At 31.2% G+C, this 23,254-nt stretch overlaps 1 protein-coding gene across 1 annotated transcript; it reads left to right on the forward strand.

The window, feature by feature from the left end:
* Nucleotides 1-279: 279 nt before the first annotated feature.
* Nucleotides 280-3,538, forward strand: LOC139495406 (uncharacterized). The gene is made up of 2 exons (XM_071283708.1): nt 280-435; nt 2,092-3,538. Exons 1-2 carry the CDS (start codon nt 424-426, stop codon nt 2,608-2,610), a joined length of 531 nt encoding a protein of 176 aa, XP_071139809.1. The 5' UTR covers nt 280-423; the 3' UTR covers nt 2,611-3,538.
* Nucleotides 3,539-23,254: the final 19,716 nt, after the last annotated feature.

Consider the following 23,254-nt stretch of genomic DNA (forward strand, 5'->3'; position numbering starts at 1 on the left):
ATACATGTACTAAAGTGAAAAGTATCAATCGTTTGCATAGAAAAATCTAAATTTGGACAAGAGTCTTCAGATAACCTAATGGTTCCATTTAAAGAGTAATACAATTCTTGTCCCAATGTTGAATTAGACATCTGACTATGTATATATCCGATAATGTACCGTGATTTTATAATAATTCCAAATTCCAAATGTTAATTAAAACTTTACAGTTAGGAATTAACTATGATAAATACTTATGTAATCTAAACTCTTTATTGATAAAGTAAAATGTGTCAACAGGTGGGATATAGACATAATCAATCATTAACATTATGTAACAGTTTGTAAGAGGTCAAAGGTAATAACATATCGACAAGTCAAAACATGAAAATGACCTGTGGATAAACGACTTTGTCGTAAGGTCAAAATTACATCGTAAACAAAATGGACAACCCGGTAAGTAATTATTTAGAATGTAAACATACTTTTAGCATTTTCGGTCATATCTTTTTTATTCATTTATCGGAATATACCTAAATCAAACTATGTTTCCCGAAAATACTAATCGACGAGTTTTTATCGAAACATGTCGTCAAAATCCAACAAAAACAGCGGTTGTGCGGTATTTTAAAACAATAAATCGTTGAACAAACATCAGATCTTTCTTTCTTTTTTTTTTTTTTTATGTCAGGGGATATTTATTTTGCTTTTTTTAAATCTTTGAATCAAGGACTTATAACTAATATACATATACGTCCTTGCTTGAATTAATGAGTATACGATACTTTTTCTGTGCATTATTATCTATTATACTAGTAATTTTTGGGCCCTTTTTAGCTCGCTTTTGGGTATGAGCCAAGGCTCCGTGTTGAAGACCGTACTTTGACCTATAATGTTTTACTTTTAAATTGTGACTTGGATGGAGATTTGTCTCATTGGCACTCATACCACATCTTCTTATATCTATATAGTATGGAATTTATCGTGAATATTTGTTTAGATTTGAATTTATTATGCACAATGTAGAATATTATTATATTAACGACAATTAGCAATCAGTTAATATATCGTTTATACAATATTAATTTAAGAAATGAATATGAAGATCCGCAAACAAGACTTTAAACAATTGTTCATTTTGATTCCTATTATGTCAAATACGTAATGAAAAGATCTTATCAATAAGCCGTTCATTTGATAAGTATGTTTTAACAAATAAATTACATAATGTTAATTTCTCACTGTTTTCGTAATTATGTAACTTTCTAGTATCGTTAAATCAAACTTTTAAGAAAAACATAAATATGTTTCACTCATCGAATCAAAATAATAAAATTGATACCCAGCGGAAATAAATATAAAATAATGGAGCAGCTCGTGTCATCAAAAGATCTTTTGTGAATAAGTGATAGTAAGTTGAAATGATCAAATAAATAATTCATGACTTAATTATTATATAAGTTTGCCGGATTTTTGTCGTAATTTGAGTTGTTGAAATGGTATATATAGAATATAGAATATCGATATACATATACAGGATTTGGGAAGAGGGGGGATCGATATGTCTTATGCAATCAAAACATCTCCTTAAAAAACAAAATTTATGAAATATTACATGTTAATAACATTTTGCAACTAAGGATATCCTTCAACTAAATGAAAGAATTTGTACATGTATCATAGCCTTAAATCTTGTATTTTTATCAAGATTCTCGTAATGTTGTAATACGACCGGGAAAATCTCTAGGAACGGTCAGAATTCTTTTTAATTGCAGTTTTTAACAATTTGATACATTTATAACTATCTGTACAAGGTTCATACTGTAGTATTTAATGGTGTTACAAACTCAGAGTAGATTTGACACTCTGAAAGAAGAAAGTTTTGAAATTTTCCCTTTTGTGAAATAAATCATGGGGAAATAGGTCTTATACCTCTTTGCCATTTTCCGGCTGTTTGAACGATTATGAAAGATTACTTATGCTTATAAATGATTAACTTGTAGTGTCAATGACCATTGTCCCAATTTAATATCCTTATGTAAAATAAAAACAGAAGTGATTATTGAAAATGTAGAAAACTTAAATTTGACTTTATGATTTCAATTTATATAGATCATGGATGTATCTCAAATGACGATAACAAAGATGCAGACATTAGTAAGAGCAGAAATGTATGGAAGAAGGCAACTGACTGTTCTTAATGTTAGACTGAATGAAATAAACAAAAGACTTAAAATTTGCAAAGACAGGGGAGTTAATTCACATCTGTATGTATTAAAACAACGACGGAAAGTTACAGAAAACGTGAGAAATATGTATGGTATCTATGTCAGGAGGAAAATGACCGCAGTTGCCAGAATGATTATATCTAACTTTTCAAATTCAGTGTTTGAATCCAGCAATACCAGTTCAGACTCACAAAACAATGATGAAACAGAAAATTTAAATGCTCCTCGAAATGATGACGCTGATGTAAACACTTCCGAGGACAGCAACCTTTCGATTGATAATTCATCAAATAACACTGAATCAGCACAACAAGAGATTACTGTGAATGCTAACAGCGATCAGACAGGGCACCACCAACATTCTGTGAATGCTAACAGCGATCAGACAGGGCAGCATCAATAATCTGTGAATGCTAATAGCGATCAGACAGGGCATGACCAACAATCTGATGATACTGAGGCTTCGAATCAGAACATATTGACTTCCAGTGAATAATTCCATCAGTGTCATTTTTTCATTTTCATAATTTGTGTTTTTACATCGACGACTAATGCAATTGAAAACAGGTCTCTTTTTACATTTTTTATTACCGTAAATTATTTTATTTAAACTATCTATGGTTGCTATATCCATTTCCGGTGACAATACAAGAAGTGTTTAACTTTCCTTTCAAATTTAACTTTTCGAGTCTCTGGTCCCTCCCAGTGATGAATTCGCGAGGTTAACAAATTTGGGGATAGGAGACGAGCCAAATATAACTACTGAATTATTTAGGTTATCTGCAGGGAAGTTATATTGATTATATTATTTATCTCTTGATAATTGAAAATCAAAAAGGAAGAAAGAAAGAAAATTGTAAATTGAAATCCCCACCTCACCTCCCCTGGTTATGGCCATCCCCTGATAAACATACTATTCAAGACTATTAACGTAGAAATTGTTTTGTCAAAAAACACCCCACCCCCTCTTACACATCCTGTGCATATAATTTACGAAAGCAAATTTACAGATCTAACATTGTTGGGTTGATGTTTAGACGAGTTGTATATATATATATATCAAATTAAGCAGTTCAACCAAGAATTTGTATACTAATCATTGGTTTAACTTGTAATTGAAAAATATCTATAATCTGGGACTATTACATAAAGTTAGTATAAAATTCCCTGTTATGATTCAAGTAATTTTGTTAATACCATGTTTATCGAAATAACCAATACCTCTTACCTTTAATTAGTCAAAGGAAACATTTCATTTTGAGTCACAGGAAATTCTATAAATTGACTTTAATTTGTTAATACCCTATAATATACATTTTATATTGTTGTTGTTATATCTTTGTTATCTGTTTACATGTCATGTTATTTATAGAACTGATTAAATATATCAAAGGTACCACTTTTAAACTTCTAATTTTTCAATGGTTATGTGTGGTTTTTTTTTTATTTATCCGCAATAATGATGCTTTTTCTCGTAATCGATCTTTCCTGCTAAACTGAGTAATACACACAAGAGTAGTGGAACAAAACGGCTGAATCGTCACTTAATTAAAATGATAAAATGAAGAAAAAACTGCAAAAGAGTACATATATTAAGTGATTTTTTTAGCCCTGATGATAAAGCAGATTGTAGAAATCACGATGAACCCTTGATGTTTATATTTGTTTTTGCAAATATTAATTGAACCATGACAAGGATGTATTGCTTGCATGGGTTCATAGATGGCATTGTTTGGAAAATCACTACCAGTACTGTGGCTTTCTCTCTGAAAAAAATAGAGTTATCTCTCTTTATCAATCAAACTGCTTCAACAATTCCACTCTTGTTAGATGTATTTCTTTTTGTGTCCATGAGTTAAGCCTTTTTCAACTGATTTTTATAGTTCGTTCTAATGTTGTACTGTTACACCACTGTCCCTGGTTAAGAGGATGGTTTGGATCCCGCTAACATGTTTAATCCCGCCACAATCTGTATACATATGAGCCTGTCCCAAGTCAGGAGCCTGCAATTCAGTGGTTGTCGTTTTTGATATGTTACATATTTGTTTTTTGTTCATTTTTTTTTATACCCCATTTAAGGGGCATTATTTTTTCTGGTCTGTGCGTCCGTTCGTCCGTCTGTACCGCTCCAGGTTAAAGTTTTTGGTCGAGGTAGTTTTTGATGAAGTTGAAGTCCAATCAACTTGAAACTTAGCACACATAACTCCTATGATATGAATTTTCTTATTTAATGCCAAATTAGAGATTTTACCCCATTTTCACGGTCAACTGAACATAGAAAGTGATAGTTCGGATGGGGCATCCATGTACTAGGCTCACAGTCTTGTTTGTACATAAATTAGACCGTTAGTTTTCTTGTTTGAATTGTTTTACATTTGTCATTTCAGAACCTTTTATAGCTGACTATTCGGAAGTGGATTTGCTTATTGTTGAAGGCCGTACGGTGACCTATAGTTGTTAATTTGTGTGTCATTTGGTCTCTTGTGGAGAGTTGTCTCATTGGCAATCATACCACAACTTCTTTTGTTATGCCCCACCTACGATAGTAGCCGGGCATTATGTTTTCTGGTCTGTGGCTCCGTTCGTTCGTTCGTTCGTTCGTCCATCCGTCCGTCCGTTCGTTCGTTCGTCCGGTTAAAGTTTTTGGTCAAGGTAGTTTTTGATGAAGTTGAAGTCCAATCAAATTGAAACTTAGTACAATTGTTGCTTATGATATGATCTTTCTAATTTTAAAGCCCAATTACACTTTTGACCACAATTTCATGGTCCACTGAACATAGAAAATGAAAGTGGGAGTTTCAGGTTAAAGTTTTTGGTCATGGTAGTTTTTGATGAAGTTGAAGTCCAATCAACTTCAAACTTAGTACACACGTTCCCTATGATATGATCTTTCTAATTTAGTAATTGCAAAATTGTATTTTTCATCCCTATTTCACGGTCCACTGAACATAGAAAATGATAATGAGAGTGGGGCATCCGTGTACTATGGACACATGCTTGTTTTTTACATATATCAACAGAATACCATAATCATTAGCATTTTTAGGCAACTAATCAGACTTAGAATAAGGTTTTATGATGAAACAAAACTATACCAAAGTTATATGCTCATACCATACACAACAAGTCGGAAGATACCAAAGGCACATTCAAATGCACAAGCCATGTTTAAAACAACGAAAGACGACGAAAAGAAAATCAAGTCTTCAAAACGCTACATTTTAAACTAAAGACTGTTTTAATTTTCCTATATAGATATAGGAGGATTTGGTATGAATGCTAATGAGACAACTCTCCGTCCAAGTCACAATTTATAAGATTAAACCATTATAGGTCAAGGTACGGTCTTCAACACGGAGTCTTGGCTCACACCGAACAACAAGCTATAAAGGGCCACAAAAAATTACTAGTGTAAATCCATTCAAACGGAAAAACCAATCTATATAAAATACGAGAAACGAGAAACTCTTATGAACAACACAAACAAACGACAAAAACTGAACATTCCTAACTTAGGACAGGTGCAAACAATTGCAGCAGCATTAAATGTTTTAATGGTACCAAACCTTCAAAATTTGTTTATAATACAATACACAAAATATAGATGTTTTATTTAAAGTTAAAAGCTAACAGCTCAGAAAGTATACTTCATTCTCTAAATCATGAAGATTGTCATTTGCCCTTGTATTAATGAACAATTGGACATTTCGAGGTACCAATGTAAGAAAGATAACTTAATCATTTAATTCTTAGTTAATTTTTTTCAGAATTATATAGCAGTATAAATGTGTTTTGACATTGATCATGCATATATACTTCTATATTCGTAGGAAGCGCAACATGAAAGGTACATAATGTTTTCAATTGATCTCACAGACACATTTTAGCTCTTTCGGGAGAATTATGAGTCTTATTTAGACGAAACGCATGTCCGGCGTATTAAATTATAATCCTGGTACCTTAGATAACTAATTGCAGACAAGGCTTTAATGAAAGTTTAAATAGCAGCAACACTATTCAAAAGTTAAAATCCATGACGATTTTAAGCATACATCGCATGAAGTACAAGGTTCTTTTCTTTGTATCTGTCCTTTTAGGCGACTGTTATACGGTATAATATAAAAACATGGAGATGTGGTTTGGTTGCAAATGCTTTGTTCAAACTAGTTTTGAACCCTCCAATCCCAGTATACAGTTAAGATATGATCTATTAAAAAAATTCAAATAGTTCTTAATTTCATTTATTAAACACGTTTTGTTTTGCTTCTGTCAGGACATGCACATCGATGATATGTTACAATTTAGCTGTTTTATTCTCATGATACTCCAGGAAGCTTGACGTTGTATAATGTCGATTTAAAGAAATACGAGCGAAAACAGCTGATATTCAGATTTTGACGTGCAACTTGCACATCATCTTAGTAAGGTGATTGTCAGTGAATAAATCTTTTAAGTGATCAAGCACAACTATTAATGAAGACTTGATAAATTTGTAATGTTGAACTATTTCAAACCGTCGAAGTAGGATCTTAATACTAAGTATCGAAGACTTGATCACCGTTTGATAGCTGCTTGTCAAAATACCACAAGTGAAGACAGTCGGTAAGTTAAATACGTTACACGGTGTGCTAGTGACCTAATACGATATAAATGGGGTCAGTAAATTCCATATGGGGATTCGAGCTTCGCTCTCAGCCCATATGGAATTTACTGACACCATATTTATCGTATTAGGTCACTAACACATCATGTAACTAATAATGTAACACGTGTTACACTAAGGTATATAAGGGGAAACATCTGAGACAAGTGCCTGTGCCCTTTGTGAATAAAAAATCATCTGTTTGAATTTTCTTCAGTTGACTTCTCGCGCTCGGCAGAAGAACTTTTGTTACGCAGCAATATTCGAATTCAAGTCCTACCATGGTCTTTACTGAGAAAGAACCAATATATTAATCAATCTATACACGCAAGCTGTCTTATTTTCAGGAGCATAAAACTTAGTTTGACGTCGTACAATGTTATTGAACTTCATAAAAACAGCCACACGGATAGGCTATTTACTCCAACGCGAACAATACAAAGCGTTTTAAATTTACAAAAGGTATCACTTAGACAAATTAAATCCTAGTTAAAAAAGAAGATAATAAAAAAGTAATCATAATAACATATCATATCATATAAAATTGAAAGAAAATGATATCGATACTAATAGTATTTTCATTTACTTAAATGACATTATTTCGAATGGATTGTTGATGACAAGCAATCTAGATTGTTTATTTCCATTGAAAGTGTTTAATATGTTGTATTAATGGACATATAAAGAAATTGAATGAAAACAACATAGATTTAAGTACGACGGCAAATGTCTCAGACTCTTGAACTAACTTTATTATGTACGCTGAAATCAAACGATTGGGAAACTTTTTTGATTTTATTTAACCGAACTCCAAGGTAAATTAAAAAAGGGGGAATTATTATAACCTGACAAAATTAAACGATTGACTACATGTATATCAACTAATGGAACGATTGACTACATGTATATCAACTAATGGAACGAGTTGAAATCATTATTGAAAACGGTTGCTATGGAAAGAACATTTCATAGAAGTACAGATGACTTTAGACATCAGAAAAAAAAACAACTAAATAACCGAACTTCGATTAAAATTCGAAACGAAAAGTCCTTATTGATGACATGTTTACTCATTTTTTTCAGACTCAGGATAGTTACCAGGGGTACGTATGATACTTTTCACAGCAATTTATTCTCTTCGGATTATAAACGGTATCCGTGATACTTTGATAAAATGCACCGGATAGAATAGATTGGCATCGTTGATCAATATATACTAGTCAACAAAAGAAACGATACAAGGCAACGTATTTTCCATATATAATGAAACTGGATACACTGTACCAAGGTAAATAATTGCCGAATTGGTCTAAAATAATTATTTTCTTATCATTACCATTGATTTTAAGGCAAAAACGCAAAAACAAAATTATTGGAATTTTTGTTATTTCAAAAATAGTATGTTCACCCAAAAATTTAAAAAATCGATATTAGAGCTTAAAACTTTAAAACTTAAACATGGTCTTCTTAAACTTTTGAATGTCTTTGCAGATATTTAATTACTGAATTCTCATCTCCAAAATTAAGTGCCGACTTAGAATCATATTCAAAACAGTGTAGCTGTGGCCATTGATTGACGACCTTATTTTATCCCATTGACTGGGTGAATGTTTGTCTGTAACGCTCGCTGCTCACTATATACTTGTTAAAGACACTTAAACTGTGGGGTCACAAAAGGTTCTCAACACCTAAATAAAGTAATTAGAAAAACTAATCAGGAATAACACGATGTTTTGATTTGTATCAATAATATAAATCAAAACATAAAGTTATGCCTGAATAATTTTTCGAATTATTCTAATATTAAAGGCGTTAAGGACCTTTGGTGACCCACAGCTTAAATTCTATAATAAGTAAGTAGTGAGCAGTGGTCGTTACAGATAACGTTCACATAATCTGCCCCAGTCAATGGGATAATTTAAGGTTGTCAATCAATGGCCACAGCTACACTGTTTTGAATATGATTCTATGTCATCATTTCCCGCAAAAAAATTTGATCCCTGTGTTCAATAACTCGGTATTTTCTTACTTTCTAATATGGTCAGATTCTTCTAAATACATGCATTTGCTATGTAAATGAGTGTTTTTCATTTGATTATTTAACAGTTTTCTCTTTCTATTGTATTTTAAGATAAATGGTAGTTCAAACTTGTATCTTTTCTTTTGTTGACTAGTATACATTTTAACTATTCATGATGTTCCTGGGTATAACGAAATGAAGAAATGTAAAACACGTGTACATTTTAAAAATCATAAGAGGCTTAAAGTAGGATACTTCATAGATAAATATTTGTCCATTTTCAGATTAACATCATAGAAAATGCGTAAATAAACAGATATACATAGCGACATTATTTCAAAATAAACGGTCAAGTTCACTTTTCATTTACGGTCTTCAAGCTTTTATTAATCCAATTTTTATTAATTATCAAACCGTTTTCAATACAAAGCATGTAATTGCTTGATCAAATAAAAATAGCATTTGCTCATCAAATCCAAACCTTTTTAAGCATCAATTAAATTTGGTGTATAGAATTGATTTCCACACTAATAACCTACCCAATATGATTTTATTCAAAGCTGTGTTAGTAAACATATCTTTAAAAGCTTTAATCTGTGGTTAAACGAAAGTGATGGATAATTTTACATTAATTTGCAATTTTCAAAGGTTATGTACATAAGATTTTCATAGCGTATAGATTTTTGATAGATTACTTCAAAAATAAATTACCGTCATGTAGGTTAAGCAGAACAAAGCTATTTCTAAACCATTGCAGGTATCTGTTTTTTCATGTTCAAACGATATTTACAAATCATGTACATGGGAATAGCACGATTTTTTATAAATTCAAATTTGTTACAGTTGATTTAACGTAGCGTGATATATCCAGAATGTCAGTATTACGACAGGGTTTGCATTTCAAACATACGTTTTGCATGATACATATGATTATTTAAAAAAAAAATCGCTTTAGGTTTTTCAACTCACGTCTTTATATGATTATTTATTTTCCCATTTTAAGGCCTACTTATTTCCACGTCTGTTTTTTTTTAACTTGAATGATTACAAAAAATAAACTCGTGACATGTCTGTAAAAATCAAACCAATTGAGACACCATTTTTTTTTACTGATCTGAGAATTAGTGGCCCTATAATATTTCATGACTCGATATTATTCGGGTTGAGTTTCCAACTATATATCTAAACTAGACTTTTATACCTATATCAACCATATCAAAGTCGAATATATAAATCTCATGCAATACCTATATATATATATAGTGCACATTGTTAGTATCGTTTTATTTTTTATTGGGGTGTAAAAGCGTTGACCGAAGTACATTTTGTATGAAGCGCGGAAGCGCTTCATACTAAATAATGTGCGCACGGTCAACGCTTTTACAACCCTATAAAGTTACAAAAAGAAGCATTCAATACTTATAATTACATTTTTTTTAGCTAGAATCATGAAAACACGATTTTTATCAAGTTTTCATTTAATTCACCTGTGCACTTTATTGTGGGACCTCGTGTCATCATGAATGATAAATGTTATTGTCTAATGCAATTGTTTCAGGAATAGCACGTGATGTGCAGTTAGCCAATCAGAATAACGTATTATAATGAAACATACAACTAATGTAATTATCATAAAATAGCAAATATTTTAAAACTCATTGTATATACATGTATATTAGATCTACAATTGGAACTGCGCTTGTAGCTGCAATTATTCATATCTTGTAACTTCTGAGAAGCTGCTTCAATCAATCCGCAGCAAATATTTTCCATATTCCGTGCGTTGGTATCCATAGCCGGTATTTTTATTTATGTAATTTCGATTAAATATTTGATTTTTTTATGTCTTCTACCATAAGGGAACCATAAAAGCAAGTCAATAATTAAAAACTGTAATCAAAATGGGAAATTTAAAGGCAATAGATTTAGAACATTATAAGAGGGATATTTTCAGGAGGTGCATTAGCCATTGTAATATATCATTCGGTGGGTATATTCTAAAAGATTAATATTCAATATTGAATTATATTCTTAACAAAAACATGAAAAAACTTTTATTATCCCTTTGTTAGAGTTTTATTGATATATACATTTTATTAAAATTGATATGTTTTATTTCTCTTGACGATATGACAATGTTTTCACAAGAGTTTGTTTAAAATCAATAACTTTTTATACGTTTTTGCATATTCCTATTATATTTTTATTTAAACACCACCTGAACAATATGGTACGGAGACGGATAAAGTGCCCTTTAAAAATACAAGCCATGTCATTTAAAGACGTGTGCGTAATCTCTTATTAAATTTCGATTTTCCTTGGCTTAAACTGCTTAAATGCTAACTGCTTGTGAGATACATCCGTGAAAAATTGTGTTTAAATTGATATGCATTGACAATATCAGTTTAAATCTAAAAGTATGATAGCGTAAGTAAATATGTTAGGACAAAGACAGTTTTTTTTTTTTATATTAAAGTGAAAAATGAAATTTGAGTGAACTCTTAAAGTCTACCATTTATACGATGGAGGCATAATTGGACAATTAAAATATATTCATTACAAAAACAACGGATAATTTGCTCGTAATTTGTTTATTTATTGATATTTTCAATACAAAAATATATTGATGTTATGATCAATTTTACCAAATTAGACAATCGGAAACACGGTACCGGAAAACCAGTTATAAGCAATGTAAACTTCGAGCTCTGAACATTTGTTGGTAATCAATAAACATGAACTTCTAACTCGGAAATAAGCTGTCAAGAAAACTTCATTGTTTGCGATACGTTTTCATACTCTTGTGGAAAGTTTACATACTATTTTAATTACGATACATTCAGATTGAAAGACAACATTGGATGGTGTTTTATGGAACAAAATCTTAATCATAAGCATGAAGGAGTATTGATATCATATATACATTCTTTAAAAAATTGACACAGTGAAAAGGAATAATTTTTAAATACTGAAGAAGAAAATATGACTCGACATAACAGACGATCAATCAAACTTTCATCTCGAGAACTAATACATCAATTATTTGAAATGTGGGAACCTCAGTTTTCCGAGTCATATCGTCAAAGTGCTTGTGAAATTTTACCGGAACCAGAAATAAAAAATAACAGGAAGATTTCTAAAGTTGGTAAGCTGAAAGCGGCTGAAACAGTTGTTGAAACGATTAACTTAATGCAAAAATCCAGGTCCCAGAGCAGAGGTAATTTAACAAGGATAAATTCTGTTGGTAGTTTGGAAAGTGATTCTCAGACTGGATCTGTCACAAGGAAAACAAGTGTAAAGAGAACATTAAGTCAAAGTTCAAGCAATTCTTGACTCATTATTACGTTTTCTTTGGAGGTTATTTCCTTGTTGGCAATTGTTTTCATTTATTGTAAATTTAACAAAATTGCATATTTTATTTGATTCAATTGTTAAAAATAAAATAAAATTGTAAATTAAATTACAGATATATATTCATTTTACGCTATTACATGGTTAGATAAAAAAATAGTATCGATGATGAGTGAAATTTATGATGTCTTAGGGTATGGGGTTAGACAGAGATAGTAACCTCATCTTTGATGCCTACTCACTGGATATGACTAATAAACGTATTTTATAATAGTACCACATTACACCAAAGGATGCTGGTGTAATTATTGTAACAGGAACTCATTTCCCTTCCGAAGTACCTGAGTTCTTCACCGTTCATTGGCCCGGTTTCGTGTTGCTCAATCTTGTGTTTTCTGTGAAGTGATTTCTAAACAGTTGTTTGTCTGTTCGTCTCTTTTTGACCATGGTTTTACTTTAGTCTGTTTTTCGTAGCGCGTTTTCATTAATGAATGTCAACCAAATTGTAATTTGATTATCTATCGGTATCTTGTGATTTTCTTTATCTTGTGAAATAAAGATATAGATTGCTGTACACCATTATGTATCTAGCTTATCATCAAGACATATAAAATCAAAGCTTTAACGTCATCTTCATTACAAATACCGTAATAAAGCAGTTTTTACATGAAATGATTCCTATCAAACATTCAGAAAGAACATGCAAATACGGAAAAGTTTAATATGTGATGCATACTGAATCATCTTATAACAAGCACGTTTAAATTTAATGGTTAAAATATGAAGATTTTTTATTTTAACTTGTGGTCTTAATAAAGGCCTGCTGGGTTGCGTCTGTTTTTTCATATATATATATATATATATATATATATATCATTAGAGTTAGTTTAAACAAATAAACATTCGTTTGTATCTAAAAGATATGCAAACATTATATATATATAACGTTTATTTAAAATATAGATTAAATGTGTAAGTTTGAACTTCAGAAGTTTTGCCATTCACGTAAGGAAATGAATATTGATAAATCTATATGTATTTGCTACGATATCGTGCGAATGTATTTCTTATTTCAAATACATAACACTTTTCTGAAACATAATTCAACGTGTATGTACTGTAAGTATAAGTTTGAAGATTCGTCAATTTTCTGGATGCATCAAAACTAAAAACGAAACATTATTGTTCGAATCGGTTTCAAACAATAATATTAAACAAAGACATTTAAGGAGGCTCGCGGGTATAAGATTTTCAGAAAAAAATAAACATTAATTTTTCGATACAAATTTTATTTATAACCTTTAATAGTTGTAACTTTATCATTTGGTACAAAAATCGTCCAAAAAAATCAATTTGTGTTGACCCCAGGTGACTTTTAAAATGTAGATATCATGTAAAAAGCTCCAAATTATCTCCCTTTGGTGAAAAAAATGCCATTTTTTGGCATTAAAATTGAAATATCTTTTTTAACTTATCGGTGACCTATATTTTTTATTGTTGTTTTCAAATAAGCTGTACATAAACTAAATAAGTGTAAAATTTGAGCGATTTCTGTAATTTAGTTCTTTTTTTATTTCGATATTAGCGTTTTTTCTCCTATTAGTTCAACAGAAAAAAAGGACATCAACATAAATGTATGCTTCTTTCGAAGGCAGATTGTGAGCTTAAATGAACGGTGACCCCATTTTTTTATTTCATTTTTCTATTAAGTATAAGATAAAGTTCATTTATAGAAAAATAAAGAGAAATCCTATATTAAATAAAAAAAATCATTTAGACCCGCAAGCCCCCTTAACCTTAATATTAATAGCCGACTTGTTTTTGTACTCGTATGATGCAGAAGTCAGTCAGAACCTTCTAAAAGACAAAAAGAAAAAGCACATTGCAAAGTTCTTTAATTTTGCTTTCAGATATATTGATGATGTCCTATAACTGAATAACCCATACTTCTGTCAGTACTTGCATATCATATATTCCAGTGAACGTTAAATTACGTATACTTCTGATTCAAGAAAGACTGCTTCATATCTTGATCGTTTCCTCAATAGTGACACAGATGAACGACTTCACACTAAAATCTATGACAAACGGGATGATTTCAATTATCAATTTCCCATTTCTCTGCAGTAACATACCCTCTGCTCCGTCGTATAGTGTGTTCATATCTCAATTGATACGTTATGCTCGTGCATCTTCACATTATACAGAAGTGGTTCTTTACGCCGAAACTGCTCCAATAGAGTTACGAGGAAGAAAGACTAAAAATTTTATGGACACAATCATGATTTGTTTGTGTTTAAACTAACTTGTCATTACATAAATAACATCTATGTTGTCTGTCTGCTAAGTACCGTTAGTGACTTTTTCCTGGATATGACTGTTATACCGAGAGTGAATTATCATTGATGTATGACGTGTCTCGGTGTTACATTCAACATTATGTAATTATTTTTTATGTTTTTGTTATGGTTTCGCTTAAATTATGTGTTATGTCGTATCGTTTGTTGTCCAAATAATTATATATTGCCTTTCAATACCACCATTTTCATATTCCCGAATAAAACTGTTGTACTGAATTTGCATTTTTTAGCGGCCTGTCTCGGTGTTTTGTACATCCAACATTAGTGGGTTTATTTTTTATGTTTCATTTATGGTTTCGATTGGATAATACGTTAAGTCTAATCGTTTGGAGTCCAAATAATTATAATATTGCCTTTCTTTCCCTACCATTATTGTCATGAAAATTGTTTGGAAGAATACTGTAAAATGATTGTATAAAGTTATCGATTGCATGTTAGCTACGTAAACGCGTCATTGTTTAATCCTGTGGTGTTTATCGTTGATGGAATATGTTCGTTGTTGTTCTGCAATTTTCATGGTTTGTCGACTATAATATAATTCTCTGTTATGAATGTTCTTGCGTGTGAGTGTACTGTATTTCTACCACGATATTTTTTAACATTGTCAAAAAGCGGGAGATTTTAAGGCCACTAAACCAGGTTCAACCCACCATTTTGTTTCTTAAAATGACCTGTATCACGTCACAACTATGGCAGTTGTTATCAAATAGTTCGTTTCTATGTTTGTTGGCGTTTGTTTTTGTTGCACTTCGGTGTTCCTGTTGTTCCTTTGTTTTCTTCTTATAGTTGATGTGTTTCCCTCGGTTTTGGTTTGAAACACGGATTTGTGACGTTTGAAAACCGCAAAACTGCTTTATTTATGACTATTTTGAGTTTGATTAGTGAATCACTCACAACTTTATTGCATCTAATTTTCAAAACGGCATAACTCCACAGTTGTTTTTGACTTCACAATTTATTCATGCAATAAATGCGTATCTTGAGCAAGGAAATCTTGACTATTGGGTTTTATGGTCAAAGACATATGAGTACTGAATATTTATGTTAATGGGTTCATGGATCTCACAATCAATCCCATATTGTTTGAACATAAATATTAACTGTTATGTAGTGAAATTTAAAGAGTAACACTCATTGAGGAAAAATTGCTAATAGTTCCAGAAACGCATGATATTACCCAAGGTTTTAATTGGGTTTTCAATATTATTTTTTTATGCCTTTGTGTCTTTTATCTTTAAACGAATGATTTTGATCGATAGTTTTTTTTTTCCATTTTTACAGATTCTTTCCTCGAAAAAGCTGTTTTCTTTCAACCATTTATATGGAATTGAATTGATACCTTCCGTCTTTAGCTTCATGTTGGTACCAGAGCATGCAATCATTTACACAACATATTTCGTGCAAACTATGTCGTAAATACTCATTATCAGATACAAGGCTTATGATTTTGTAAGTCAGACGCGCGTCTCGTCTTCATGGTCTTTCATAAGACTCATCAGTGGCACAGAAAGTCATTTTAAATACGAAGTTGAAGGGCATTAGGAACTAAAATTTAAAATAAATGTGCAAAATAAAAACAACAGTAGTATCCCGCTGTTTAAAAGTCATAAATCGATTGAGAGAAAACAAATCCGGATTTCAAACTAAAACCGAAGGAAATACACCAACTATAAGAGGAAAACAACGGAACAACAGAAAAACTGAATTGTGACAAAAAACAACGATAATGCAACATACATAGAAACGAACTATTAGAGAATAACTGCAATATTCCTGACTTGGTAAGGACATTTTAAAACCAATCTTACTGAAGCTATCTTAACTATAAAAGGGTAACAAAGTCTTAAACTATTAGCTTAAACTAAGCTAGGGTGACTATATTGTTGGTTATTTGAAATTCATCGGTTATGCATTTCGAGCGGATGCAGTGACAAAAAGTGCGTTATTTCTATGTCCTGAGGAAATTAAGTAATATCGGATAATACAGGTTAAGTTAGGAGCAGCTGCAAGATGAGAACGTCTCCGAATTTACTAGTATTAAATTAACATCGATAACCAGACATAACGTGACAACTTATTTATGCATAGTAGTTTGTGAGGCTCATCGTCGTTTAGTGACATTTTAAATATTTGAAAACAGGATTGGATAACGAGTGGAATTCATTAATATTAAGTATATGCAACTAAATAACAAACGAAATCAAATATGATATCTGATTCTCTTTCTTAATGGGTCGAGTTAATATCCCAGCACAGATTGAAATAAAAGGTTTTTGACACTTTAAATGGCCACAATTTTAATGTTTAATCATTGTTATAATTATGATTGATTACACCATGTAATTTTATTTTAAAATTTGTCACGATAAATTCCTTTTAATTTTTAAATTTGCACGCTATGTTGCCATCGCAATTTTTTTTCTCTTCTTCAGTTATTTAATTTTATATGATAAATTGTCATTTATATTTTTATTGTTTATTTTCATTTACTATGTATGTTTAAAGCTATATTAAGATATTATTAGTCTAGTTTCTCTTTTATATCTTTCGTAATTTCTTTATGACACTCTGATGTTATTATTTATTGAAAAACGTATGAATTTTTATGATTTAACAAATGACTATAACATCACAGTATAACACTTGTTGAGTGAGGACTCCGCCGTGTTAGATGCTTAGAAACGCGGTCAAATTCGTTTTGATTTACGACGTTAAAGCATTCAATAAAGGGACAGTCTCTCTCGCAGAGTTTGTAATGATAAGTTTTTTTTTTCATTTGTTCGTTTTGTAAAGTAGATAAGAATATCGTTTCCTTTAAATGATTTTTTAACAAATAAGAGGGCACGTCCGACTCTTAGATTTTACGGCGATGCTAGATCTATTCGTATCTTTATAACTATGAATGTTGCCAGTTACTCACTCAGTTGTTATTTTTTTCGGCTTCAATTAACGCTTATTCATTTTGTGACGTAATACAAAAGATTCGCATTAAGTATTAATTAAAAGGAAAGCATAAAAGTTCAAAAGAATATCGGATTGCCTTGTCAAGCGAAGTTAATTAAACAAAAGACAAAGAAAAGTTATTTCTGCATTACCTGAAGTATTTCTGAGATTCCTAACAAATATTCTGAATACGAATAAATATTTTAGTACTAGTGATGTAAAGTTGTGTGAAGTAATTCAAAGAATATTTTTTTCATCGGCCACTGGAAAAACGAGGTACGAATATATACAAGCATATACATGGAAAACTCTGAGCTGCAGCATGTGCTACAAAGTCCTAAGTTTTTGCAACACTTATATGAGTGTTGGGAACCACAATGTACAAAATCGTATCGCAGGAGTGCAACATTGGTTGAAAAAGTAGAGGTACACAAAGAAGAAAATACCAAGACAATAAAATTCAAAACAGCAGAAACAGTTGTAGAGACAATTAATATCATGCGAACTCCCCGTACACACAGCAGAGGAAATATAACAAGATTCAGTTCCTTAGGAAGCACAGATAGTGTTTCACCAGTCGGACCATTGTCTAGACGGTCAAGTGTTAAAAGGTCTGTCGGTCAAAATAAAGAGGTTGATATTATATCGAAATGTATTTCATAGATGTGATTCAATTTGAACAAATGTACATGAGAACAAACAATGTTTGCTTATTTTTTTCTCTTTAATTACAGAATATTTAGAAATGGACATACTGTGTTGAAATTCTAAAGAAAATCAAAATAAACAAAAACATGTTAATTATCAGGAAAATGTGTGCAGTTCGTTTTTTACTGTATACTTATAAATGCACACTAGAAATTTCCGACTGTTTCAAAAATGCAAATAAGAGAAAATGTGATGAAAAGTCTTGAGCTTTCGAATCATACCAATGCAATTAAAAAAAGAAAACGCATTTAGTACCAGGTCAGGAAAATTGAAGCTGTTATCTTATGATTCGTTTCTGTGTGTGTGTTGCATTGTCGTTTGTTTTGTTGTGTCCATCGGTTTGAGTTTATAACCAGGATTATGTTTTCTCTTCTTCGATTTATGACTTATGAATAGCGGTATACTACTGTTGCCTTAATTAACATTAAATATACTTCTTAATTGACAAATGGGTTTATGACAGCATACATCATTTTCCGTCTACAGAAGCTTGAAGAAAACTTTCTCAAGTTGTGGTCTTTTGAAAGACCCCGTACATACTCAGGAATATAACAGTTTTTTTGTTGTTATTCGGTTGGTTGATAAAGTTTGATTTTTTTTTTAGTTTTATGAATCCTAATTTTTTAATTAACCTTGCAGTTCGATACTTTTGTTATACTTTTCTGAAAGACGCTGTTTCCTGAGATTATGTGTGGGTATTACAGAACATGTAATGCGAATTGATTTGAGTATATCTATTTACTCCTCGGTTTTCAAACAATGTGAATATCGAGACAAAATTAATCAAGATGACAAAGATGCGGATTAGGGAGGAACCCTATTGTTTAGTGAAAAGAAAAAGAACGAAAAGCGATCAATTTAAAGATTAATAAACAAGAACTTAATTAAAAAAGACGCACAAAGATAAACAAAAGATCAACAAAGGAATACTAGCGTTTATAAAAAATGAAGTGAACACAAGTGAAATAAGTCAATACCTATTGTATGGCATGTTAATTGATTATCTTCGCAATAGGAAATAAGGAAAAAGAGAATGGTGTTGTGACATGGACAAAATACAACATATGCATGGTTACCTGTGGTAGATACTTTCGAGATTAACACATCCACAGGTAGAACAAAAAGAGGTAGGGTAAAGCATCCCAGAAGTTATTTTACATCAGCACCATTATAAAATTATATTTCACTATTTCATAATAAAGATTACAGTAATCAGCTACTCATGTTTTGTTTTTAACCTTAACAGAATTAAGTCATAGTTTTGATTTTGTAATAGACGACAATCTTGAAAAATGGTTTTGCACGTATATTTCATTTTTCTAGTTAAAAAGTTGAAAAATTGTGTGTCTGAAGACATTAATAACTTTGAATCTCATAGAATTTTGATGTTTGTTATGGTCAGTCCGATAATTTGTTTGTTGAATTGTTTATAATTTGAAATAATTATTTGAAATTGCTACGAATATGTCTATAGATATTTTTAGTTAAAAATACTTCAATCAATGTCTATTACATTACAAATTATAATTTTGTTAAAACCTAAAAGTAGATGTACGAAACTGGGATATTTTGAATTCAAGTAAAGATGGAAACATTTTTTTTTATAATTGGATATTTAAACTGATTTAAGATATACTCATGACACATTGTTCTTACATCTTGTAAAAGAGGGACGAAAGATACCAGAGGGACAGTCAAACTCATAAATCGAAAATAAACTGACAACGCCATGCTAAAAATAAAAAAGACAAACAGACAAACAAAAGTACACATCACACAACATAGAAAACTAAAGAATAAGCAACACGAACCCCACCAAAAACTAGGAGTTATCTCAGGTGCTCAGATAGGGTAAGCAGATCCTGTTCCACATGTTGAACCCGTCGTTGTAATACATCATATTGAGTAGAAAATAAAATATCAAAATGCCCTCGACACAAATTTATTTAGACATTTAATATGTAGTCGTGTTCGACTAGGTTTCATCAACTTTCCGATTGTGACCTCCTAGTGAAACATAGATTAAAGAATTCTGACATACATCTTTTACTAAACAGTAAATTAACTCCATGAGATTGGGTACCTGAGAAGGAAATTTGACAAAGAGAAAATTAAAATCGTTGTAGTTATCTGAGCACGTTGTTGAGAACTTTTATCGTCATTAATTTCAAGAAATTTGTTAGCTGTTTTTATAACAGTATGTTGGAAATTTATCATCAATTTCCAAACACAAATTAAATAATATAGGACATTCCCAGATTTGTAAGCTTACTGCATCAGCAGTAACGCTAATAAAGCAGAAAGAAATACACTTACACCTTAGAAAACCAATTTGAGAAGCCATTCTTCTGAACAGATGAAAGAAAGGGCAGACAGGACTATAATTCTACAGATGCATTGTATTCGCCGTTACTGTTTCCCTTTCTGCAAACAGAAATGCAAAATATTCAGACATAACTTGTCAGTACTGGTTTCCCTCAACAACTTCGTATTATGTTAACTAATATCAACATCACTTTCTAGTGTATTTTGATCAAAGAAAGTCGTTTGCTCTGTATGGCCCTTTATAAATCCATTGCGGTTTTTTCTTTTCAATTATAGACAATTGAAGCTGTTATCTTATAATTCGTTTCTGTGTGTGTGTTGTATTGTCGTTTGTTTTGTTGTGATCATCGGTTTTAGTTTATAACCAGGATTATGTTTTCTCTCATTCGATGTATGACTTTTGAATAGCGGTATACTACTGTTGCCTGTATTTACATTAAATATACTTCTTAATTGTAAAATGGCTTTTTGACAGCATACATTATTTTCTATCTGCTATCAACACAAGCTTAAAGAAAACTTTCTCAAGTTGTGGTCTTTTGAAAGACCCCGTGCAAACTCAGGAATATAACAGTTTTTTTTTTGTTGTTATTCGGTTGGTTGATATAGTTTGATTTTTTTTAGTTTTATGGATCTAATTTTTTAATTAACCTTGCAGTTCGGTAATTTTGTTTATACCTATCTGAAAGACGCTGTTTCCTGAGATTATGTGTGGATATTACAGAACATGTAATGCGAATTGATTTGAGAATATCTATTTACTCCTCGGTTTTCAAACAATTCAATATCGAGACAAAATGAATCATGATGACAAAGATGCGGATTAGGGAGGAACCCTATTGTTTAGTGAAAAGAAAAAGAACGAAAAGCGATCAATTTAAAGATTAATAAACAAGAACTTAATTAAAAAAGACACACAAAGATAAACAAAAGATCAACAAAGGAATACTAGCGTTTATAAAAAATGAAGTGAACACAAGTGAAATAAGTCAATACCTATTGTATGGCATGTTAATTGATTATCTTCGCAATAGGAAATAAGGAAAAAGAGAATGGTGTTGTGACATGGACAAAATACAACATATGCATGGCTACCTGTGGTAGATACTTTCGAGATTAACACATCCACAGGTAGAACAAAAAGAGGTAGGGTAAAGCATCCCAGAAGTTATTTTACATCAGCACCATTATAAAATTATATTTCACTATTTCATAATAAAGATTACAAGTAATCAGCTACTCATGTTTTGTTTTTAACCTTAACAGAATAAAGTCGTAGTTTTGATTTTGTAATAGACGACAATCTTGAAAAATGGTTTTGCACGTATATTTCATTTTTCTAGTTAAAAAGTTGAAAAATTGTGTGTCTGAAGACATTAATAACTTTGAATCTCATAGAATTTTGATGTTTGTTATGGTCAGTCCGATAATTTGTTTGTTGAATTGTTTATAATTTGAAATAATTATTTGAAATTGCTACGAATATGTCTAGATATTTTTAGTTAAAAATACTTCAATCAATTTCTATTACATTACAAATTATAATCTTGTTAAAACCTTAAAGAAGATGTACGAAACTGGGATATTCTGAATTCAAGTAAAGATGGAAACATTTTTTTTTATAATTGGATATTTAAACTGATTTAAGATATACTCATGATCATTGTTCTTACCTCTTGTAAAAGAGGGACGAAAGATACCAGAGGGACAGTCAAACTCATAAATCGAAAATAAACTGATAACGCCATGGCTAAAAATAAAAAAGACAAACAGACAAACAAAAGTACACATCACACAACATAGAAAACTAAAGAATAAGCAACACGAACCCCACCAAAAACTAGGAGTGATCTCAGGTGCTCCGATAGGGTAAGCAGATCCTGCTCCACATGTTGAACCCGTCGTTGTAATACATCATATTGAGTTGAAAATAAACTATCAAAATGCCCTCGACACAAATTTATTTAGACATTTAATATGTAGTCGTGTTCGACTAGGTTTCATCAACTTTCCGATTGTGACCTCCTAGTGAAACATAGATTAAAGAATTCTGACATACATCTTTTACTAAACAGTAAATTAACTCCATATGATTGGGTACCCGAGAAGGAAATTTGACAAAGAGAAAATTAAAATCGTTGTAGTTATCTGAGCACCTTGTTGAGAACTTTTATCGTCATTAATTTCAAGAAATTTGTTAGCTGTTTCTATAACAGTATGTTGGAAATTTATCATCAATTTCCAAACACAAATTAAATAATATAGGACATTCCCAGATTTGTAAGCTTACTGCATCAGCAGTAACGCTAATAAAGCAGGAAGAAATAAACTTACACCTTAGAAAACCAATTTGAGAAGCCATTATTCTGAACAGATGAAAGGAAGGGCAGACAGGACTATAATTCTACAGATGCATTGTATTCGCCGTTACTGTTTCCCTTTCTGCAAACAGAAATGCAAAATATTCAGACATAACTTGTCAGTACTGGTTTCCTTAAACAACTTCGTATTATTTTAACTAATGGCAACATCACTTTATAGTGTATTTTGATCACAGAAAGTCGTTTGCTCTGTATGGCCCTTTATAAATCCATTTTGGGTTTTTTCTAGTCAATTCGGGTTAACGTTGGTAGAGAAAAACAGAGAAAGTTAGCAATTGTACAAGATTTATCAATGAACCAACATAAAAGACAAATGT

The sequence above is a fragment of the Mytilus edulis genome, chromosome 1 (genome assembly GCF_963676685.1).
Source record: "Mytilus edulis chromosome 1, xbMytEdul2.2, whole genome shotgun sequence".
Lineage (NCBI taxonomy): Eukaryota > Metazoa > Mollusca > Bivalvia > Mytilida > Mytilidae > Mytilus > Mytilus edulis.